At 43.6% G+C, this 16,920-nt stretch overlaps 1 protein-coding gene across 1 annotated transcript in view; it reads right to left on the reverse strand.

Annotated features, from left to right (window-relative positions):
- The window catches only part of LOC126092247 (flap endonuclease 1), a 95,016-nt gene that overhangs the window by 67,965 nt on the left and 10,131 nt on the right, over positions 1-16,920 (reverse strand). The window contains exons 3-4 of the mRNA XM_049907756.1: positions 4,792-4,958; positions 4,591-4,700 (exon numbers count right to left, since the gene is read on the reverse strand). Coding sequence (XP_049763713.1) covers positions 4,591-4,700; positions 4,792-4,958 — 277 coding nt within the window. The remainder of the gene's footprint in view (positions 1-4,590; positions 4,701-4,791; positions 4,959-16,920) is intronic.

The raw sequence follows: 16,920 nt of genomic DNA on the forward strand, positions 1-16,920 counted from the left end.
CACACACACACACACACACACACACACACACACACACACATACACACAAAAACTATGTTCATACAGATCCGTAATATTAGATCTGAAATCAAACAAATACTGTGAGTTTCATCACCAACATAGATAACTAACTGAAATGAAATTCATCAATCATTCCATCATCATCATCATCATCATCATCATCATCATCAACAACAACAACAACAACAACAACAACAACAGCGACAAGAGCAGAAAGCCTCTGTTGAACACTGACAGATACGGGCACTGAAGGCAAAGAACGATAATATATGAAGCACTACCCAAAATATCCGAGAATTTCATAGTAAAAATCAGAAAACTATGCTTACATCTATATGAACATTTTGAAAAAACCGCAAGGTGCATCGCAGAGGGTATGTCTCACTGTATCAGTGATTGGGGTTTCTTCCTGTTCAATTCACATATGGAGTGCAAGAAAACTGATTGACTGAATGCCACTGTGCCTGCAGTAATAAATCTCATCTTATCCTCATGATCCCTATGTGAGGATATGTAGGGATTATACACACATCAAAAAAACAGTTTTGTGTCATCTCGGTTCCGAGAGTTCCAGAACCTGTACAGAAAATTGGAAGAGAGATCAACATAAACATCATTTCCACCCTTTTTGACAGTTGACCAGAATGTCTGTCGTATTCCACAGATTCTCAGTCTTCCCTGAAGTGCTTGAACCACTCAAATGCTCTTGCTTGATTCAGTTCTCTCTCACCAAATGCCTTTGTCAGTATGCGATGGTTTATGGCTGCAGTTTTCTTCAACTTGAAACAGAATTTCATGTAAATCCATTGCTCCTTCATGTCATCCATTTCACAATTCGCAGAAGCACTTAAACACATCGTGACACGCACCACTACAACTCACAGCTGCAAGCATCAAAGATAACACAACTTTTTGCCGCAGTAGCTAAGACATGTACCTCAAGATATCGAGTGGCGGAAGGTCTTACTGCTACTGGTTTGACCGGTACAATGGAAAATCTCAGATATTGCATGTTCTACCACCATACAGGAAGAACTTCAGAGGTGGTGGTCCAGATTGCTGTACACACTGGTACCTCTAATACCCAGTAGCATGACCTCTTGCATTGATGCTTGCCTGTATTCGTCATGGCATACTATCCACAAGTTCATCAAGGCACTGCTGGTCCAGATTGTCCCACTCCTCAATAGCGATTCGGCGTAGCTCCCTCAGAGCAGTTGGTGGGGTCACATCATCCATGAACAGCCCTTTTTAATCAATCCCAGGCATGTTCGATAGGGTTCGTGTCAGGAGAACATGCTGGCCACTCTAGTTGAGCGATGTCGTTATCCTCAAGGAAGTCATTCACAAGATGTGCATGATGGGGGCGAGAATCATCGTCCATGAAGACGAATGCCTCGCCAATATTGCCGATATGGTTGCACTAATGGTCGGAGGATGGCATTCACGTATCGTACAGCCGTTACTGCGCATTCCATTACCACCAGTGGCGTACATCTGCCCCACATAATGCCACCCCAAAACAGCAGGAAACATCCGCCTTGCTGCACTCGCTGGATAGTGTGTCTAAGGCGTTCAGCCTGACCAGGTTGCCTCCAAACACATCTCTGACGATCGTCTGGTTGAAGGCATAAGCGACAATCATCAGCGAAGAGAATGTGATGCCAAACCTGAGCGGTCCATTCAGCACATAGTTGGGTCCATCTGTACTGCGCTGCATGGTGTTGTGGTTGCAAAGATGGACCTCACCATGGACATTCGGAGTGAAGTTGCGCAGTGGCATGACATCCTGTGGCTGGACGAAAAGCATTATTCAACATGGTGATGTTGCTGTCAGGGTTCCTCCGAGCCACAATCCACAGGTAACGGTCATCCACTGCAGCAGTAGCTGCTTGAGCGAGGCATGTCATCAACAGTTCCTGTCTCTCAGTATCTCCTCCATGTGCGAACACACGAGTGATTTGTAAGCTCTCTCCTAGGTAGACTGACTGCGTTTCCCCAGTATTCTACCAATAACTCCAAGTCTACCACCTGCTATTCCATTTCATATCCCTACAAAGTGTTACACCCAGATATTTGGACAAGTTGTCAGATTCCAACAGTGACTCATTGATATTACAGTCACAGTGTGATACACTTTTTTATTTGTGAAGCCTTAATGTCCTACATCCTAATGTCCTCGGTCATCGTCAAAAATAGTCATCTTGGGCATATATGTAACAATCCCAGTATTGTTTCCAATTTTGGAAGCACTCCGCAGGGTTAAAGGTGTCCAGGACTTTTTACGATTCCACTTGGATGTCTTCAGTTGAGACACAACATTGCCCTTTCAACGTGCTTTTTATCTTTGGGAACAGGTAGAAGTCGCACGGGGCTAGGTCTGGCAAGTAGGAAGGGTACAGGAATGCTGCCCTGCTGGTTTTGGCCAGGAATTCCTTCACAATGTGCAAGATGTGCATGGGCATGTTGTTATGGTGCTCTAACCAGTCTTTCTTCTTCCACACCTCTTAACCAATTGTGCCGAACATTTTCCCTCATTTGCCTCAAAAAACCTTGCAGGAAAACTGTGACAGTCTGATCAGGTGGAAAAAACTCCTTATTCATTATCCCCAAACGTAAAAAAAAGGGGGGGGGGCACTGACTTACTGACTTCATGTTGTTGCAAACTCATAAGAGTTTTTTCGGCCTTGGAGAAGATGGTGTTTCCCATAGTGACGAGTGCTGCTTTGTTTCAGGGTCATAGCTGTAGATCCAAGACACATTAGCTGCTATGACTCTGGATAAGTGTACCGGACACTCAAATTCTCTGGTTCATTGAAATTTGTCTCATGTTTAGTTCCTCAGCTAGAATTTGTTGACTTGTGCCATACAACAGCCCAAGCCTGTTAGAAACATTGTCTTCGGTCTTTGTCAGTCACGTCAAGTACTTTTATGATCATTTCTGGTGTGTGTGTGTGTGTGTGTTGACAGTTGACCAGAATGTCTGTCGTATTCCACAGATTCTCAGTCTTCCCTGAAGTGCTTGAACCACTCAAATGCTCTTGCTTGATTCAGTTCTCTCTCACCAAATGCCTTTGTCAGTATGCGATGGTTTATAGCTGCAGTTTTCTTCAACTTGAAACAGAATTTCATGTAAATCCATTGCTCCTTCATGTCATCCATTTCACAATTCGCAGAAGCACTTAAACACATCGTGACACGCACCACTACAACTCGCAGCTGCAAGCATCAAAGATAACACAACTTTTTGCCGCAGTAGCTAAGACATGTACCTCAAGATAGCGAATGGCGGAAGGTCTTACTGCTACTGGTTTGACCGGTACAATGGAAAATCTCAGATATTTTGGGCAGCATCTCGTATCGACATTAAAAACTGAGTAAACATTTTAAATGTAGTATGTGTGTTATCAACCTTGTCCTTTTTGAGAAGTGACAAAGATGGTCTGCGGTTAAGGACATTCATAAAAATCACCAATACTGCAGTGTGTAGGTAAAAAGCACCGGTTTACTGCAATCTGTCACGTTGTCACTTACGCGCGACATATAAGCAGCCTTGAACACTATTCCTAATACATATATTTTATATTTTAAAAACTTACCTCATGCGAAAGTTTACAATATCATTATTATTATTACTATTATTATTATTATTATTATTATTATTATTACTGTTTCTCATTCTACATTTTCCACTGTGACCTGAGTTCCTCAGCTCTATGTTTACAATTTTAACATAATGTAATTTATGCAAGTACCAGTTTTACCATGTTCTCCTTTTCAATGTTGTCAAGTATGTTTAGACATTTGTTTCACAACATGTTTAAAACATTGTAGGTGACTTTCCTTCTGAAGAAGATACCCTGCCGGTCGCTGTGGCCGAGCGGTTCTAGGCGCTTCAGTCCAGAACCGCGCGCCTGCTACGGTCGCAGGTTCGAATCCTGCCTCGGGCATGGATATGTGTGAAGTCCTTAGGTTAGTTAGGTTTATGTAGTTCTCAGTTCTAGGGGACTGATGACCTCTGATGTTAAGTCCCATAGTGCTCAGAACCATTTGAACCATTTTGAAGATACCTTCAATGGTATTGAAACCTGGTCAAGGTTTTTACATTAAACTTATGCAACCAGTTGGCTGCAGACTTTATATATATTGAAGAAGAAGAAGAAGATGATGATGATGATGATGATGAGGATGAGGAGGAGGAGGAGAATGATTGTGAAACATTGTGGTATTCAAACCTTTAGGTTCATAGTAGCTTTATCTTTAACCGCACACTTTTCAATAATAATGTGAATTTGACATCATCAAATGAATGGAAGATCAAAGTTGGCAAGAGCTAATAACACACTTTGCCACTGACTACTGTTATTTAAGATACATAATTTTTTTGTCTGTGACTGGGATCATCCTAAAAACTATCCTTTCCCCATCCCTATCTACTATCAACTTGAAAGTCACCATTTTCTCAATGTGCTTGAGTAATGCAGACTAAGAGTTGACAGAACTCAGCAGTACAAGTATCTACCAACAAAATCATTAATGTGTATAAACAAATAAACTGATCAAAAGTACCACAATGTAAGGAATCCCCATCAGTTTCAAAAGCTGCTGGCATTCTTCTGTGTGTGTTTTTGTCACTTTCACTAATCTTCTGTTAAATTTGTCTATTTGTTCAACATCGCCTGTTGATAAAGAAAGCAAGAACATTTTAACAGCATATAAATACAACATTAGCATAAAAGAAACATTTGACAAGACTGTGTGGCATATTACCTGCTTCTTCAGCTTTTTCCAATTCCTTTTGTGCTTGTTCTCTTCTTTCAGCACGTTTATCAAGCTCTCCCGATTTCAGATTCGGTGGCTTACCATCAAATACATATACAGGCTTTATACCATTTTCAATCAGACGAATTGTACGATAAAATGTTCCCATAAGATGGCTAGAAAAAATTAACTGTCTTTAAAACTAACAAAGACAAATTTCACAAATGACAGGAAAACAACAAAAAGACAGATGACATACGAGTTTCACATAACTCACTTCTTTATCAATGCTGCAGAAACTGTCACAGTTCTAGATGAAGAATCTTAACGTTTCTAGTGTGCGTTTGTGCTTTTCCAGAATTACAAAGTAAGAAATAGAAAGAGAATGAGGAATATGATAAGAAGTGAAGGAAATAGTTACAGAAATTGTATCTTTCACAATTTATTATGTACTCACTCTGTCCACCCCCCCCCCCCCCCCCACACACACACACACACACACACACAACTGAATGACTTTACCATACATTTCTACCCAGATTTTCATGCTTCATTTATTCTACTGTTCAAAGTTACCTACAATAAAACAATTACAGAACAGTGTGACAGATTTATCATAAAACCTCAAATCAGAAACATTGATCAGCTACTCACTAGAAAACAAGAGAAAATGTGAAACTTTACATAACATACATATATTTTCTCTAAAACGGTTTATTTCTTGTCTTTGTGTCAATGGAAAAATTAATGATGTGCAGTCAGAAGTAGTACATCTTATGACATCAATGTATAAATCAAATAGGCAGGTGTCACTGGCATTAAAATGGAACTGAAAATGTAAAAAGATTTTACAATATTGGGCACAAACAATGCCTGCAGTCTCACTTGTAACTGTATTTTATCACAGGCATCTGCAATCAGAATAGGCTCTTTACATTCTTGAAGCTGTAAAGCTGCAGGATGCAGGCTACTTAAAATTTAAACTTAATAATGTCTTCCTGAAAAGAAACAACTTATTTGCGGCACCAGGCACATAAAATCCAAAAAATTTTATTTGTAAATAAAAATTACACAATGTAGTAAACACTGCGAAGAACCATGCCAGACAGGAAACAACTGTCATGGTGCACCACAGAAAATGCAAGCAATTGTCTTTAGCACTGGCACATAGATAATGGGATGAAATGCTGAATCCAAAGACATAGGAGTAGATATCATACTTCTCCCTTTACACCACATTCTGTATACAATATTATTTTGACATGATCAGCATTGGATCCTAAATTTTGGTCACGTAAAATTCAACACTTCTATTTATTAAATGAACTATTAATGTGAAATAATGGTGATTATATGGTATCTGCAATACATTCTTGCAATGGCAAAACGCTCCTAATTCATATCATCAATTCCCATTGTTGCACTCAAGTGTGCAAACCAAATAATTACTAAACAATCAAAATTTGAATATTAAAATGCTTAAAAGTCTTCCAGCAAAAAAAGAAGCACGACATGCAAGTTAGCAGTCTTATCATGCTGACTGCTTCTTGAGGTCCACTATTCGAAATTGGATTTTAAATTTTCATGCGTTCCGGAGTCTCTTGAAGACAAACCTCATCTCAGCCGACAATCAACAGCTGTGACCCTATAAAACATTGGCACTGTGAGGTAAATGACTGAAGATGTCTCATCTAAGATTTTGTGATCCTAAACATTGGATCAACTGTGGTGCAGATCATCATTTACGATCATTTAGATGTGCCCATTGAGTGCTACATTTCCTGACAGAAGCCCAAAAAACACAGCAATGGATTGGTACTGTTTTATTCTTGAAAAATTTAACAAAGAGCGCTCCAAAGACACTTACAATATCAGCACGGGTGACAAAACATGGGTTTACAATTACGATCCTGAAACAAAGAGACAGTCTTCAGTATGGTGCTCTCCAGGTGAAGCACCACCACCAAAAGTTTGGAGGAGCAGCTTTTTTCACCAAGCTGGGTGGTATCACCTATGTGACCTGGGACACATACTGCACAATCAATATTGAGTAGTATGTGACTGAATGTCTGCCAAAGCAGAGGAGCAGGCAACTTCTTCTGCATCAAGACAATACTTCAGCACACACAGCTGCCAGACAACGGACTCCTTGAAGGAGGAAAACGTGCGAGTGTTATGTACCCAATCTATGGACATGACATGGCTCTGTGTGACTTCTTTCTGTTCCCAAAGACGAAGGAAAAAAATTCAAGGGCAGTATTTTTCATTCAATGAAGAGGCTATCACAGCATTCAATAGTGCTCTAAGTGACTTATCTCTAGAAGCTTGGACTGGAACATTTTGAAGTGGCTCCAATGGATACAAAAATGTGTAGGTGCACATGGAGAGTAGATTGAAAAGTTGTAACAATTATACTCTAAATAAAAAAAATATTCTGCTGAAAACTTCTGGCATAACCCTAGTATGCCTGCTCAGGGGTTGGTTGTGATTTTTTGCTGTAGGGGCAAACACAGAATAATTCCTGTTAATGCTGGGTTTTTTTTTTTTTTTTTGTGGTTTTAGGGCGCACAACTTCAATGGTCATTAGCGCCCTGACTACTCTAAGAATGCACCGTGAGGCACAAGTGGACAACAACAACTAAAAGGGAAAACACGATAAAAGACAGACTGACAGGCATAGGATTAAAAAACAGCATCATCAAATGTCCTGAGAGAGGTTTGTCAAATTGATAAAACGAAGAACACGAGCAACTGCTCGTGGGTCATCCGCTAAAATGGCATCGAAAGTACTTGGCAGGTTAAAATCTAGACGCAGTGTGTTAAAATATGGACAGGACATTAAAATGTGTCGAACCGTCAGCAAGTGCCCACATGGGCAGAACGGCGCTGGCGCAGCCGTCAGCAGATGGCGATGGCTGAACCGGCAGTGTCCAATTCTTAACCGGGCCAAAACTACCTCCTCCCGCCGAGAAGGGCGTGAGGAGGACGTCCAAGCCACGGGAAGAGGTTTTAAGGCCCGAAGCTTGTTGTCTGTAAGTGCAGCCCAATCGGCATGCCACAGCGACACAATGCGCCGACAAATGACCCTGCTAAAATCGGACGAAGGGACACAACAAGAAGCTGTCCGAGGCTGGAGGACCGCAGCCTTGGCCGCGGCATCTTCAGCTTCGTTCCCAGGGATACCGACATGGCCAGGAACCCACATAAAGCTAACCGGAGAACCGACGTCCACCAGCTGCTGAAGAGAGCGTTGGATCCGGTGTACGACAGGGTGAACCGGGTACGGATCACTGAGGCTCTGGATGGCGCTCAGGGAGTCGGAGCAGATGACATAAGCAGAATGTCGGTGGCGGCAGATGTAAAGAACAGCCTGGTAGAGGGCAAAGAGCTCAGCTGTGAAGACCGAACAATGGCCATGGAGCCGGTATTTGAAACTTTGTGCCCCGACAATAAAGGAACACCCGACCCCGTCATTGGTCTTAGAGCCATCTGTATAAATGAAAGTCATGTTGATGAACTTCGAACGAAGTTCCAAAAAACGGGAGTGGTAGACCGAACCGGGGGTAACCTCTTTTGGGAGCGAGCTGAGGTCAAGGTGAACGCGGACCTGAGCCTGGAGCCAAGGTGGCGTGTGGCTCTCGCCCACTCGAAAGGTTCCAGGGAGTGAAAAATTAAGGTGTTGAAGGAGGCGACGAAAGCGAACTCCAGGGGGTAGCAGGGCAGAGACATACAACCCGTATTGACGGTCGAGAGAGTCGTCAAAAAAGGAACGATAAGACGGATGGTCGGGCATTGACAGTAGCCGACAGGCATACCGACAAAGCAGTATATCGCGCCGGTAGGTGAGTGGCAATTCGCCAGCGTCAGCATGAAGACTCTCTACGGGACTAGTATAAAATGCTCCGATCGCAAGTCGTAAACCCCGATGTTGTATGGAGTTGAGGCGGCGTAAGATGGATGGCCGTGCAGAGGAGTATACGAAGCTCCCATAATCCAGCTTGGAGCGGACGATCGACCGATATAGACGAAGTAGGACAGTTCGATCCGCTCCCCACGACATACCACTAAGAACACGGAGGACATTTAAGGAACGGGTACAACAGGCGGCCAAATATGACAAATGTGGAGATCAGCTAAGTTTCCTGTCAAATGTAAGGCCTAAAAATTTGGTTGTCTCCACGATTGGGAGAGCAACGGGACCGAGTCGTAAGGACGGTGGGAGAAACTCTTTGTAGCACCAGAAGTTAATACAGACCGTCTTCTCGGCAGAAAAACGGAAGCCATTGGCGACACTCCAGGAGTAAAGACGGTCAAGAGAACGCTGAAGACAGCGCTCCAGGACACGTGTACACTGCGCGCTGCAATAGATGGTAAAATCGTCCACAAAAAGGGAGCCTGATACATCAGCTGGGAGGCAATCCATTATTGGATTGATCGCGATGGCGAAGAGAGCGACGCTCAAAACTGAGCCCTGTGGCACCCCATTCTCCTGGCGAAAGGTGTCGGACAGGACAGAACCCACACGTACCCTGAACTGTCGATCCATTAAAAAGGAACGAATAAAAAGAGGGAGGCGACCACGAAGGCCCCATGTATGCATGGTGCGGAGAATGCCCACCCTCCAACAGGTGTCGTAAGCCTTCTCCAAATCAAAGAACACAGCCGCGGTCGGGCACTTCCGCAAGAAGTTATTCATAATGAAGGTCGACAAGGTAACCAGATGGTCAACAGCAGAGCGGCGCCTACGAAATCCACATTGTACATTGGTAAGTAGGCGTCGAGACTCGAGCAGCCAAACCAATCGAGAGTTAACCATTCGCTCCATCACTTTACAGACACAGCTGGTAAGCGAGATAGGTCGATAACTGGAAGGCAAGTGCTTGTCCTTCCCTGGCTTAGGAATCGGGACAACAATAGACTCGCGCCAGCATGCGGGAACATGTCCCTCAATCCAGATGCGATTGTATGTACGAAGAAGAAAACCTTTACCCGCAGGAGAAAGGTTCTTCAGCATCTGAATATGAATAGAATCAGGCCCTGGAGCGGAGGACCGTGATCGGCCAAGTGCGTTTTCGAGTTCCCGCATGGTGAATGGGGCATTATAACTTTCACAATTCGAGGAGCGGAAGTCAGGTGGCCTAGACTCCTCTGCCTGTTTGCGGGGGAGGAAGGCAGGGTGGTAATGAGCGGAGCTCGAAACCTCTGCGAAAAAGCGGCCGAAGGCATTGGAGACAGCCTCAGGGGCCACAAGGACGTCATTTGCGACCTTCAAGCTAGAAACTGGGGAGTGGACCTTAGTGCCAGATAGCCGGCGCAGGCTACCCCAGACAACAGAAGAAGGAGTAGTAAAACTGTTGAAGGTGCTTGTGAAAGCAGCCCAGCTGGCTTTCTTGCTTTCTTTAATAATACGACGACACTGAGCACGTAATCGTTTATAATTAATACAATTCGCCACTGTAGGGTGGCGTTTAAAGGTGCGTAAAGCACGTCGACGAGCACGTAAAGCGTCTCTACATGCTGCGGTCCACCAGGGGACCGGTACGCGACGTGGAGAAGAAGTAGGGTGAGGGATGGAATATTCAGCAGCAGCGAGAATGACTTCCGTGAGGTGTGCGACCTGACGATCGCAGCTTGTGAAGGTTTGATCCTGAAAGGTCGCCCTGGAAGAGAAGAGCCCCCAGTCTGCCTTGGAGATGGTCCAACTAGAGGAGCACGGAGAGGGAGTATGCTGCAGAAGATGGATAACACACGGGAAGTGGTTGCTCGAATATGTATCAGCAAGTGCATACCACTCAAACCGGCGTGCAAGTTGGGGAGTACATATAGAGAGGTCTAAATGGGAATAGGTGTGAGATGTGTCCGAAAGAAAAGTAGGAGCGCCAGTATTGAGGCAGACAAGATTGAGCTAGTTGAAAAGGTCTGCTAACAAGGAGCCCCTTGGGCAGGATGCTGGAGAGCCCCAAAGGGGATGGTGGGCACTGAAGTCTCCAGTTAACAAAAATGGTGCAGGTAGCTGAGCAATAAGTTGAATCATGTCTGCCCTGGTAACGGCAGATGACGATGGAGTGTAAACGGTACAAAAGGAAAACGTAAAAGTGGGGAGAGTAATGCGGATGGCAGCTGCCTGCAGGCCGGTGTGCAACGTGATGGGATCGTAGTAAATATCATCCCGGACCAGCAACATAACCCCTCCATGAGCTGGGACACCTACCACAGGGGGTAGGTCAAAACGCACAGAGGTGTAGTGCGCAAGTCCTCTCGGTTGGAGCGAATGCTGCGAATATTCCAGTGAATAAGTGCCATCATAAGAAAAGGAAGATGAAAAAAGGGGTCACCTCGAAGGCCGCTGAGGGCATGGCTTCGAGCGAGCACCGCCGCCACTATCAGTAGGCGGACAGTCATCGTCCATTGGGTCCATAGGTTCATCGGCCATCTCGGGAGGATGGCCGGGAGGGGGAGCTTCCTCCGCCGGTGAACGGCCAGATGTACGGCTACCAGCGGTGCGGCCAGGCGAAACAGATGACGGCCTGGGGCGGCAACCGCTGGGTGGCGCAGGAGAAGAAATGCGCCGTGGCGGAGAAGGAGAACTGTGCTTCCTATGAGCCTTTTTGGAAGGACGTTTGGTGGAAGTACCGGTCGAAGGCTGGGATGTCGAGGAACGTAGGAAGTCTGCACGGGATGGTTCCTTCTTGAAGGCCCGTGCATCTGACTTCGGGGTCTTCGTCTTAGCAGAAGCTGATGAAGGGGCTGGTGTCTGTGGGGTGATGGGAGGAAGAGGAGACGTCGACCGCGCGATCTTAGCACTGGCCGAACGGACGACCGTGGTGCTGAAGGTCAGATCGCATGTCTGGGTTGCTACCTCCCTGGTAGTCCGAGGAGAGACGAGGACAGTACTGTATTTCCCCGCTGGGAGCAGCACGGGCTTCCTACTAGCCAATAGCTTGCGAGCAGCCGAGGTGGACACTTTCTCTTTGACCCGAATTTCTTGGATACAGCGTTCTTCCTTATAGACAGGACAGTCGCGGGAGGATGCGGCATGGTCACCCTGACAGTTCACACAACGAGGAGACGGAGGTGGACAGTCACCCTCATGGGCATCCCTGCCACAAGTGACACATTTAGCCGCATTGGAACAAGACTGTCGAGTGTGATTGAAACGCTGACACTGGTAGCAGCGCGTAGGTGTCGGGACATAGGGGCGAACAGAAATAACCTCGTAGCCCGCCTTGATGCGCGATGGCAGCTTAACACTATCGAAGGTCAAGAAAAGTGTCCGGGTCGGTACAAGGTCATTGTTGACCTTTTTCATGACCCTATGTACAGCCGTCACGCCCTGCTCAGCGAGGAAAGATTGAATCTCCTCGTCAGTCAATCCGTCGAGGGAGCTAGTATAGACTACACCACGAGACGAATTCAAAGTTCGGTGGGCCTCCACCCGGACAGGGAACATGTACAGGAGTGTGGCCCGAAGCAGTTTTTGTGCCTGAAAGGCACTCTCAGTTTCTAGTAATAAGGTACCGTTACGCAACCTGGTACAAGATTTGACAGATCCGGCTATGGCATCTACGCCCTTCTGGATAACGAAAGGGTTGACAGAGGAAAAATCCTTTCCGTCCTCAGATCGAGAAACGACGAGGAACTGTGGGGCAGGCGGTAGTACTTTTGTCACTGGTGGCTGGTCACGTTTCCGTTTTTGGGCAGAAGTCGAAAGCGATGGAGTAGAATCCATTGCGGAGGAATCCCCCATGATTGCCAGCGTCTCCGATGGCGCGCTCCTTCCTTGTGGGGACCCTCTCAGAGGGCACTCCCGCCTTAGGTGAATGTTTACACCTCAGGTCACACCTCCCGAGAAACAGACGGAGGGACCAATCGGCATGGTCAGAAGGTATCAGCTCAGGCAATCACCCCTCCCCGGGCCTGGCCTTTACCAGGGGGTACGCGCGTGCCTTACATGTCTACCCAGGGCGGGGACTTACGCGTTACCCCGTCACCGGCTACGCGTGCGAACGCGTGGTCGGCCTTCAGGCACGCACAGGGAGGAAGGAAGAAGAGGAAAAAGGAGAGAGAGGGAGAAAGAGGACAGACTGTCTCAAACGCCGAGGCGGAGACCAGAGAAGGCAAGGAGAAGAAGGCAATGAGAAGGCAAGGAGAAGAAGGCAATGAGAAGGCAAGGAGAAGAAGGCAATGAGAAGGCAAGGAGAAAAAGGCAATGAGAAGGCAAGGTGAAGTCAAGGGAAAGAGTAAGGAAGACAGTGAGGTGGAGAAGAGCAAAGAAAGGAATCAACAAAAGGAAGGAAGAAACGAGAAGTGAAAAACCAGAAAGACCACAATTATAGGTCGTGGAACCGTCCGTCTCCGGACGCAGGCGCTAACTACCCCCGTGAGGGGGATGGACTCCTTTTAGTCGCCTCTTACGACAGGCAGGAATACCTCGGGCCTATTCTAATCCCCGGACCCGCAGGGGGGGCTGGGGATCTGGGGATAGTAAGTCTGACTGCCAATGTGCCATGTTTTTCAAAGTAATAAGTGGTACCCTTATGTTATTATGAATACAATGAAAAACTGTTTTTTTTTTTTTTTTTTTACAAAAAAATCTTTGTGTGTATGGAAAGATGCTGACTGTTTCAGAGCTGCGGTCCAGAATAAGATAAATTTTGTGAAAACAAAAATTGATTTAAATGTACTTTAATTACTTTCCTACATCTCATGAATCTAATACTTTTTATGTGAGACTGCAAATGGTGCACTCAAGAGCAAGTATTTTTCATTAACAAACATAATTTGTATAAATTAGCCCTTCAAGCCAAAGAGTATGTGAAACCCATCATCACTTTAACTTCTAAAGTGGGACTAACAAATAACTCACATCATTTATTGCTTCCTTCCATGCGCTCCTTTAACCCTTTAACTGCTCTGGACATGTTAACACGCACGCCATTGTACCTGTCCCTGTGTGCTCTGAACATGTTAACACGCGCCACCAGTCCTACTACCTGGTACTCTGAATGTGTCTACACGTAGACACGTTCAGAGTATCAGGTAGAAGGACTGGTGGCGCGCGTAAAGATGTCCAGAGCACACAGGGACAGGTACGAAGATGCGCGTTAACATGTCCAGAGCAGTTAAAGGGTAAACAAAAGTATCAATACATAAAACAGTACCCAATGTGGTGCTAACAACAAAATTCCACACTACATGGTCTAACCTCATGCTGATCAGTCCTCTGAACAAATCGAAGGTGCACATCACTACCAATTGTAACACAACACTACTGAAAATCCTAACTTAAACTAAAGATATGTGACGCTGTAAATATGACTCCCAATTATCAAATCATGAATACGTCCGTCTAAAAATTTTTCACCATAATGTGCAATCCCTGTGTAATAACATCAATAAAATTAATTTACTGCTAGCAGGTGAACTTAAAGATATCTCAGTGTTATGCATTTTTGAGGACTGGCTTAACCCAAAATAAATCCAGAATACGAAAATTCATTTCGGCTTCTTACTACTGCAGGGGAAACAGCAAGCAGGGTGGGGATGGCAGTTTGCCCGAAGGAATATGTAGATTTTATTGCCCTACCTGACTTTCACCATCTGAAAACTTTGAACTTTCTTAAACAAAATGGAGTCATTGCTAAATAAAGTAAATAAAATGGACTGTGACTGTTAATCTGCGGTGACTTCAATAATGATTCACTCACAAATAATAAAAATAGAGAGACCCTTTTGAACCTTGCAACATCTTATAATTTAAAGGCTGAAGTAAAAGCTGCTACCCGAGTAACAGAAACTTGCCAAACAGCTCTAGATCAATTTCTAGTCAAGAAGAGTTTACACAACACTTCACTACAAATTTTCAATGCAGATTCAAGTGACCATCTTGCTCAAATGTTAAGCATCAAAGCAAAAGTCAGTATTATTAACAACATGTCTTTAAGAACGTCTTGTAGAAGTTATAATCAGGATAATGTAAACAACTTCAACAACTTATTACAGAAAGAAAAATGGTCGGAACTGGAGAAAATGAATGATATAAATGAAAAATTTAACACCTTCATTGATACATTAACCCATTTCTTTCAAATTCCATCCCCACTGAAAACTGTAGCCATACGCAGGAACTCTAGAACAAATAGCTGGATCACAAGAGGAATAAGGGTTTTATGCCAGAAGAAAAGGCTACTTCATGAAATATGCAACTCAAAAAATTCCTCACCTGAAGTACACACATACTATAAAAAAATTCTCCAAAATATTAAGAAAAGTAATAAAAACACCTAAAATAATGATCACTGATGAATACATTTATAATTCAGCTTATAAATCAAAGGCTATGTGGAGTACTATAAAAAAAAAGAATCTGGAGGATACAGACAATCTTGCAAAAATATAACACTATCACACAAAAATAAAAAAGTAACAAACCCCTTAGAAGTAGCCAACACATTTAACAAATTTTTCACAGATGTTGTTGTTAATATGTTACAATCAAACTGACATTAGAGCACCCAGGAAATGAATATAAAATAAGTGCATGTAGTGGATCAATGTAAATCAGTACTGTTTCACAAGTGAAGTAACTAAAGTAATAAAGGGAATAAAAAATTCCAACTCTGCAGGCATTAATGGTGTACCTGCAACAATATTAAAGAAGAGTGCATCAAACCTAATTGAAATACTCACATTCTTATGTGACTGCTCACTTCAGGCAGGCCCTTCCCCTGATGTGTTGAAAACATCAAAAGTTATTCCAGCATATAGAGAAGGTGAGAAAGATAATGTAAATAACTACAGTCCCATCACAATTTCCTCCTGCATCTCAAAAGTACTAGAAAAAGTTATTTATGACAAACTTAAGAAATTTACTAATAAAAACAACATCCTATGTAATGAACAACATGTACTCAGAAATTACAGGTCAATGACAACTGCTATTTATGAGTGCATCAAGTCCATCCTAAACCGGATGGGGGGAAAATAAGTATTTATTGACCTGTCAAAAGCTTTTGACATGGTGGATCATAAAACTCTGCTATCAAAGCTTGAAAGATATGGTATTCGAGGTCTGTCCAACAACTGGACCAGTTCCTTCCTGACTAATCATAAGCAGTGTGCATCAAGCACACAAATATCAAACTAAAAACTGTATCAGAACACTTATCTGACAAATTAAACGTGATGTACCTGAAGGATCCGTTATGGGACACCTTATGTTCCTGTGTACATAAATGATCTAAACTTAAATGTTGATATACATAAAACTATCACATGATACATGACAACACAATTCTACTAAAAGGAGGCAGCAATGAACAAAATGTGCTGACACAGTAACCTGTAGCATAGCCAGAGGCCTAGGTTATGTTGGAATGTGACAACCTGGCTGCGAGCTGGTAAAGCAAACAAATCTCAACACTAAAATATGATAGCCATAATACACTGATATACAGTGTAGCCAGATAAATATCCATCACTACAATATCCTATCTGTATGAGGGGGGGATCAAATATAAATGGGATTTTATTTTTTATTTAAATTCATTTATTGAAAAACTCAAGGCAATTATAATTTATTTTTCCACATAGTCTCCTGTTTTGGAAACACCTTTGTCCCAGCGTATGGGTAGCTTTTTGATGCCCTCATATACAACTTTAAACATAGCTGTGTGCAACAACCATGAAAATATTTTTTATAGTAAAGACAGCCCACTGGTTGCAATGGATTTTATAGTCAAACTGACCATGGTTTCGACTCCTAAACTACGGAAGTCTTCATCAGAATTTATACTACATATGTAAGAAGTTGAGCATAACAGCTCTCGTCATACAATTTTAACGCCAATGTGGCCTTTTTGATATTAAAATTGTGTGACGAGAGCTGTTATACTCAACTTCTTACATATGTAATATAAATTCTGATGAAGACTTCCTTAGTTTAGGAGTCGAAACCATGGTCAATGCGACTATAAAACCAGTGGGCTGTCTTTACTATAAAAAAAAAGCCCTCATCATAAAAAGAACTGGGTCGTGTCACCAGCCAATTGCGCATGAAGTCTTCCACACTCTCGTCATCTTCAAATCGTCGCCCTCTAAGAGCTTCTTTAAGCGGTCCGAATAAATGGAAATCACAGG

This window comes from Schistocerca cancellata, chromosome 7, assembly GCF_023864275.1.
Source record: "Schistocerca cancellata isolate TAMUIC-IGC-003103 chromosome 7, iqSchCanc2.1, whole genome shotgun sequence".
NCBI lineage: Eukaryota > Metazoa > Arthropoda > Insecta > Orthoptera > Acrididae > Schistocerca > Schistocerca cancellata.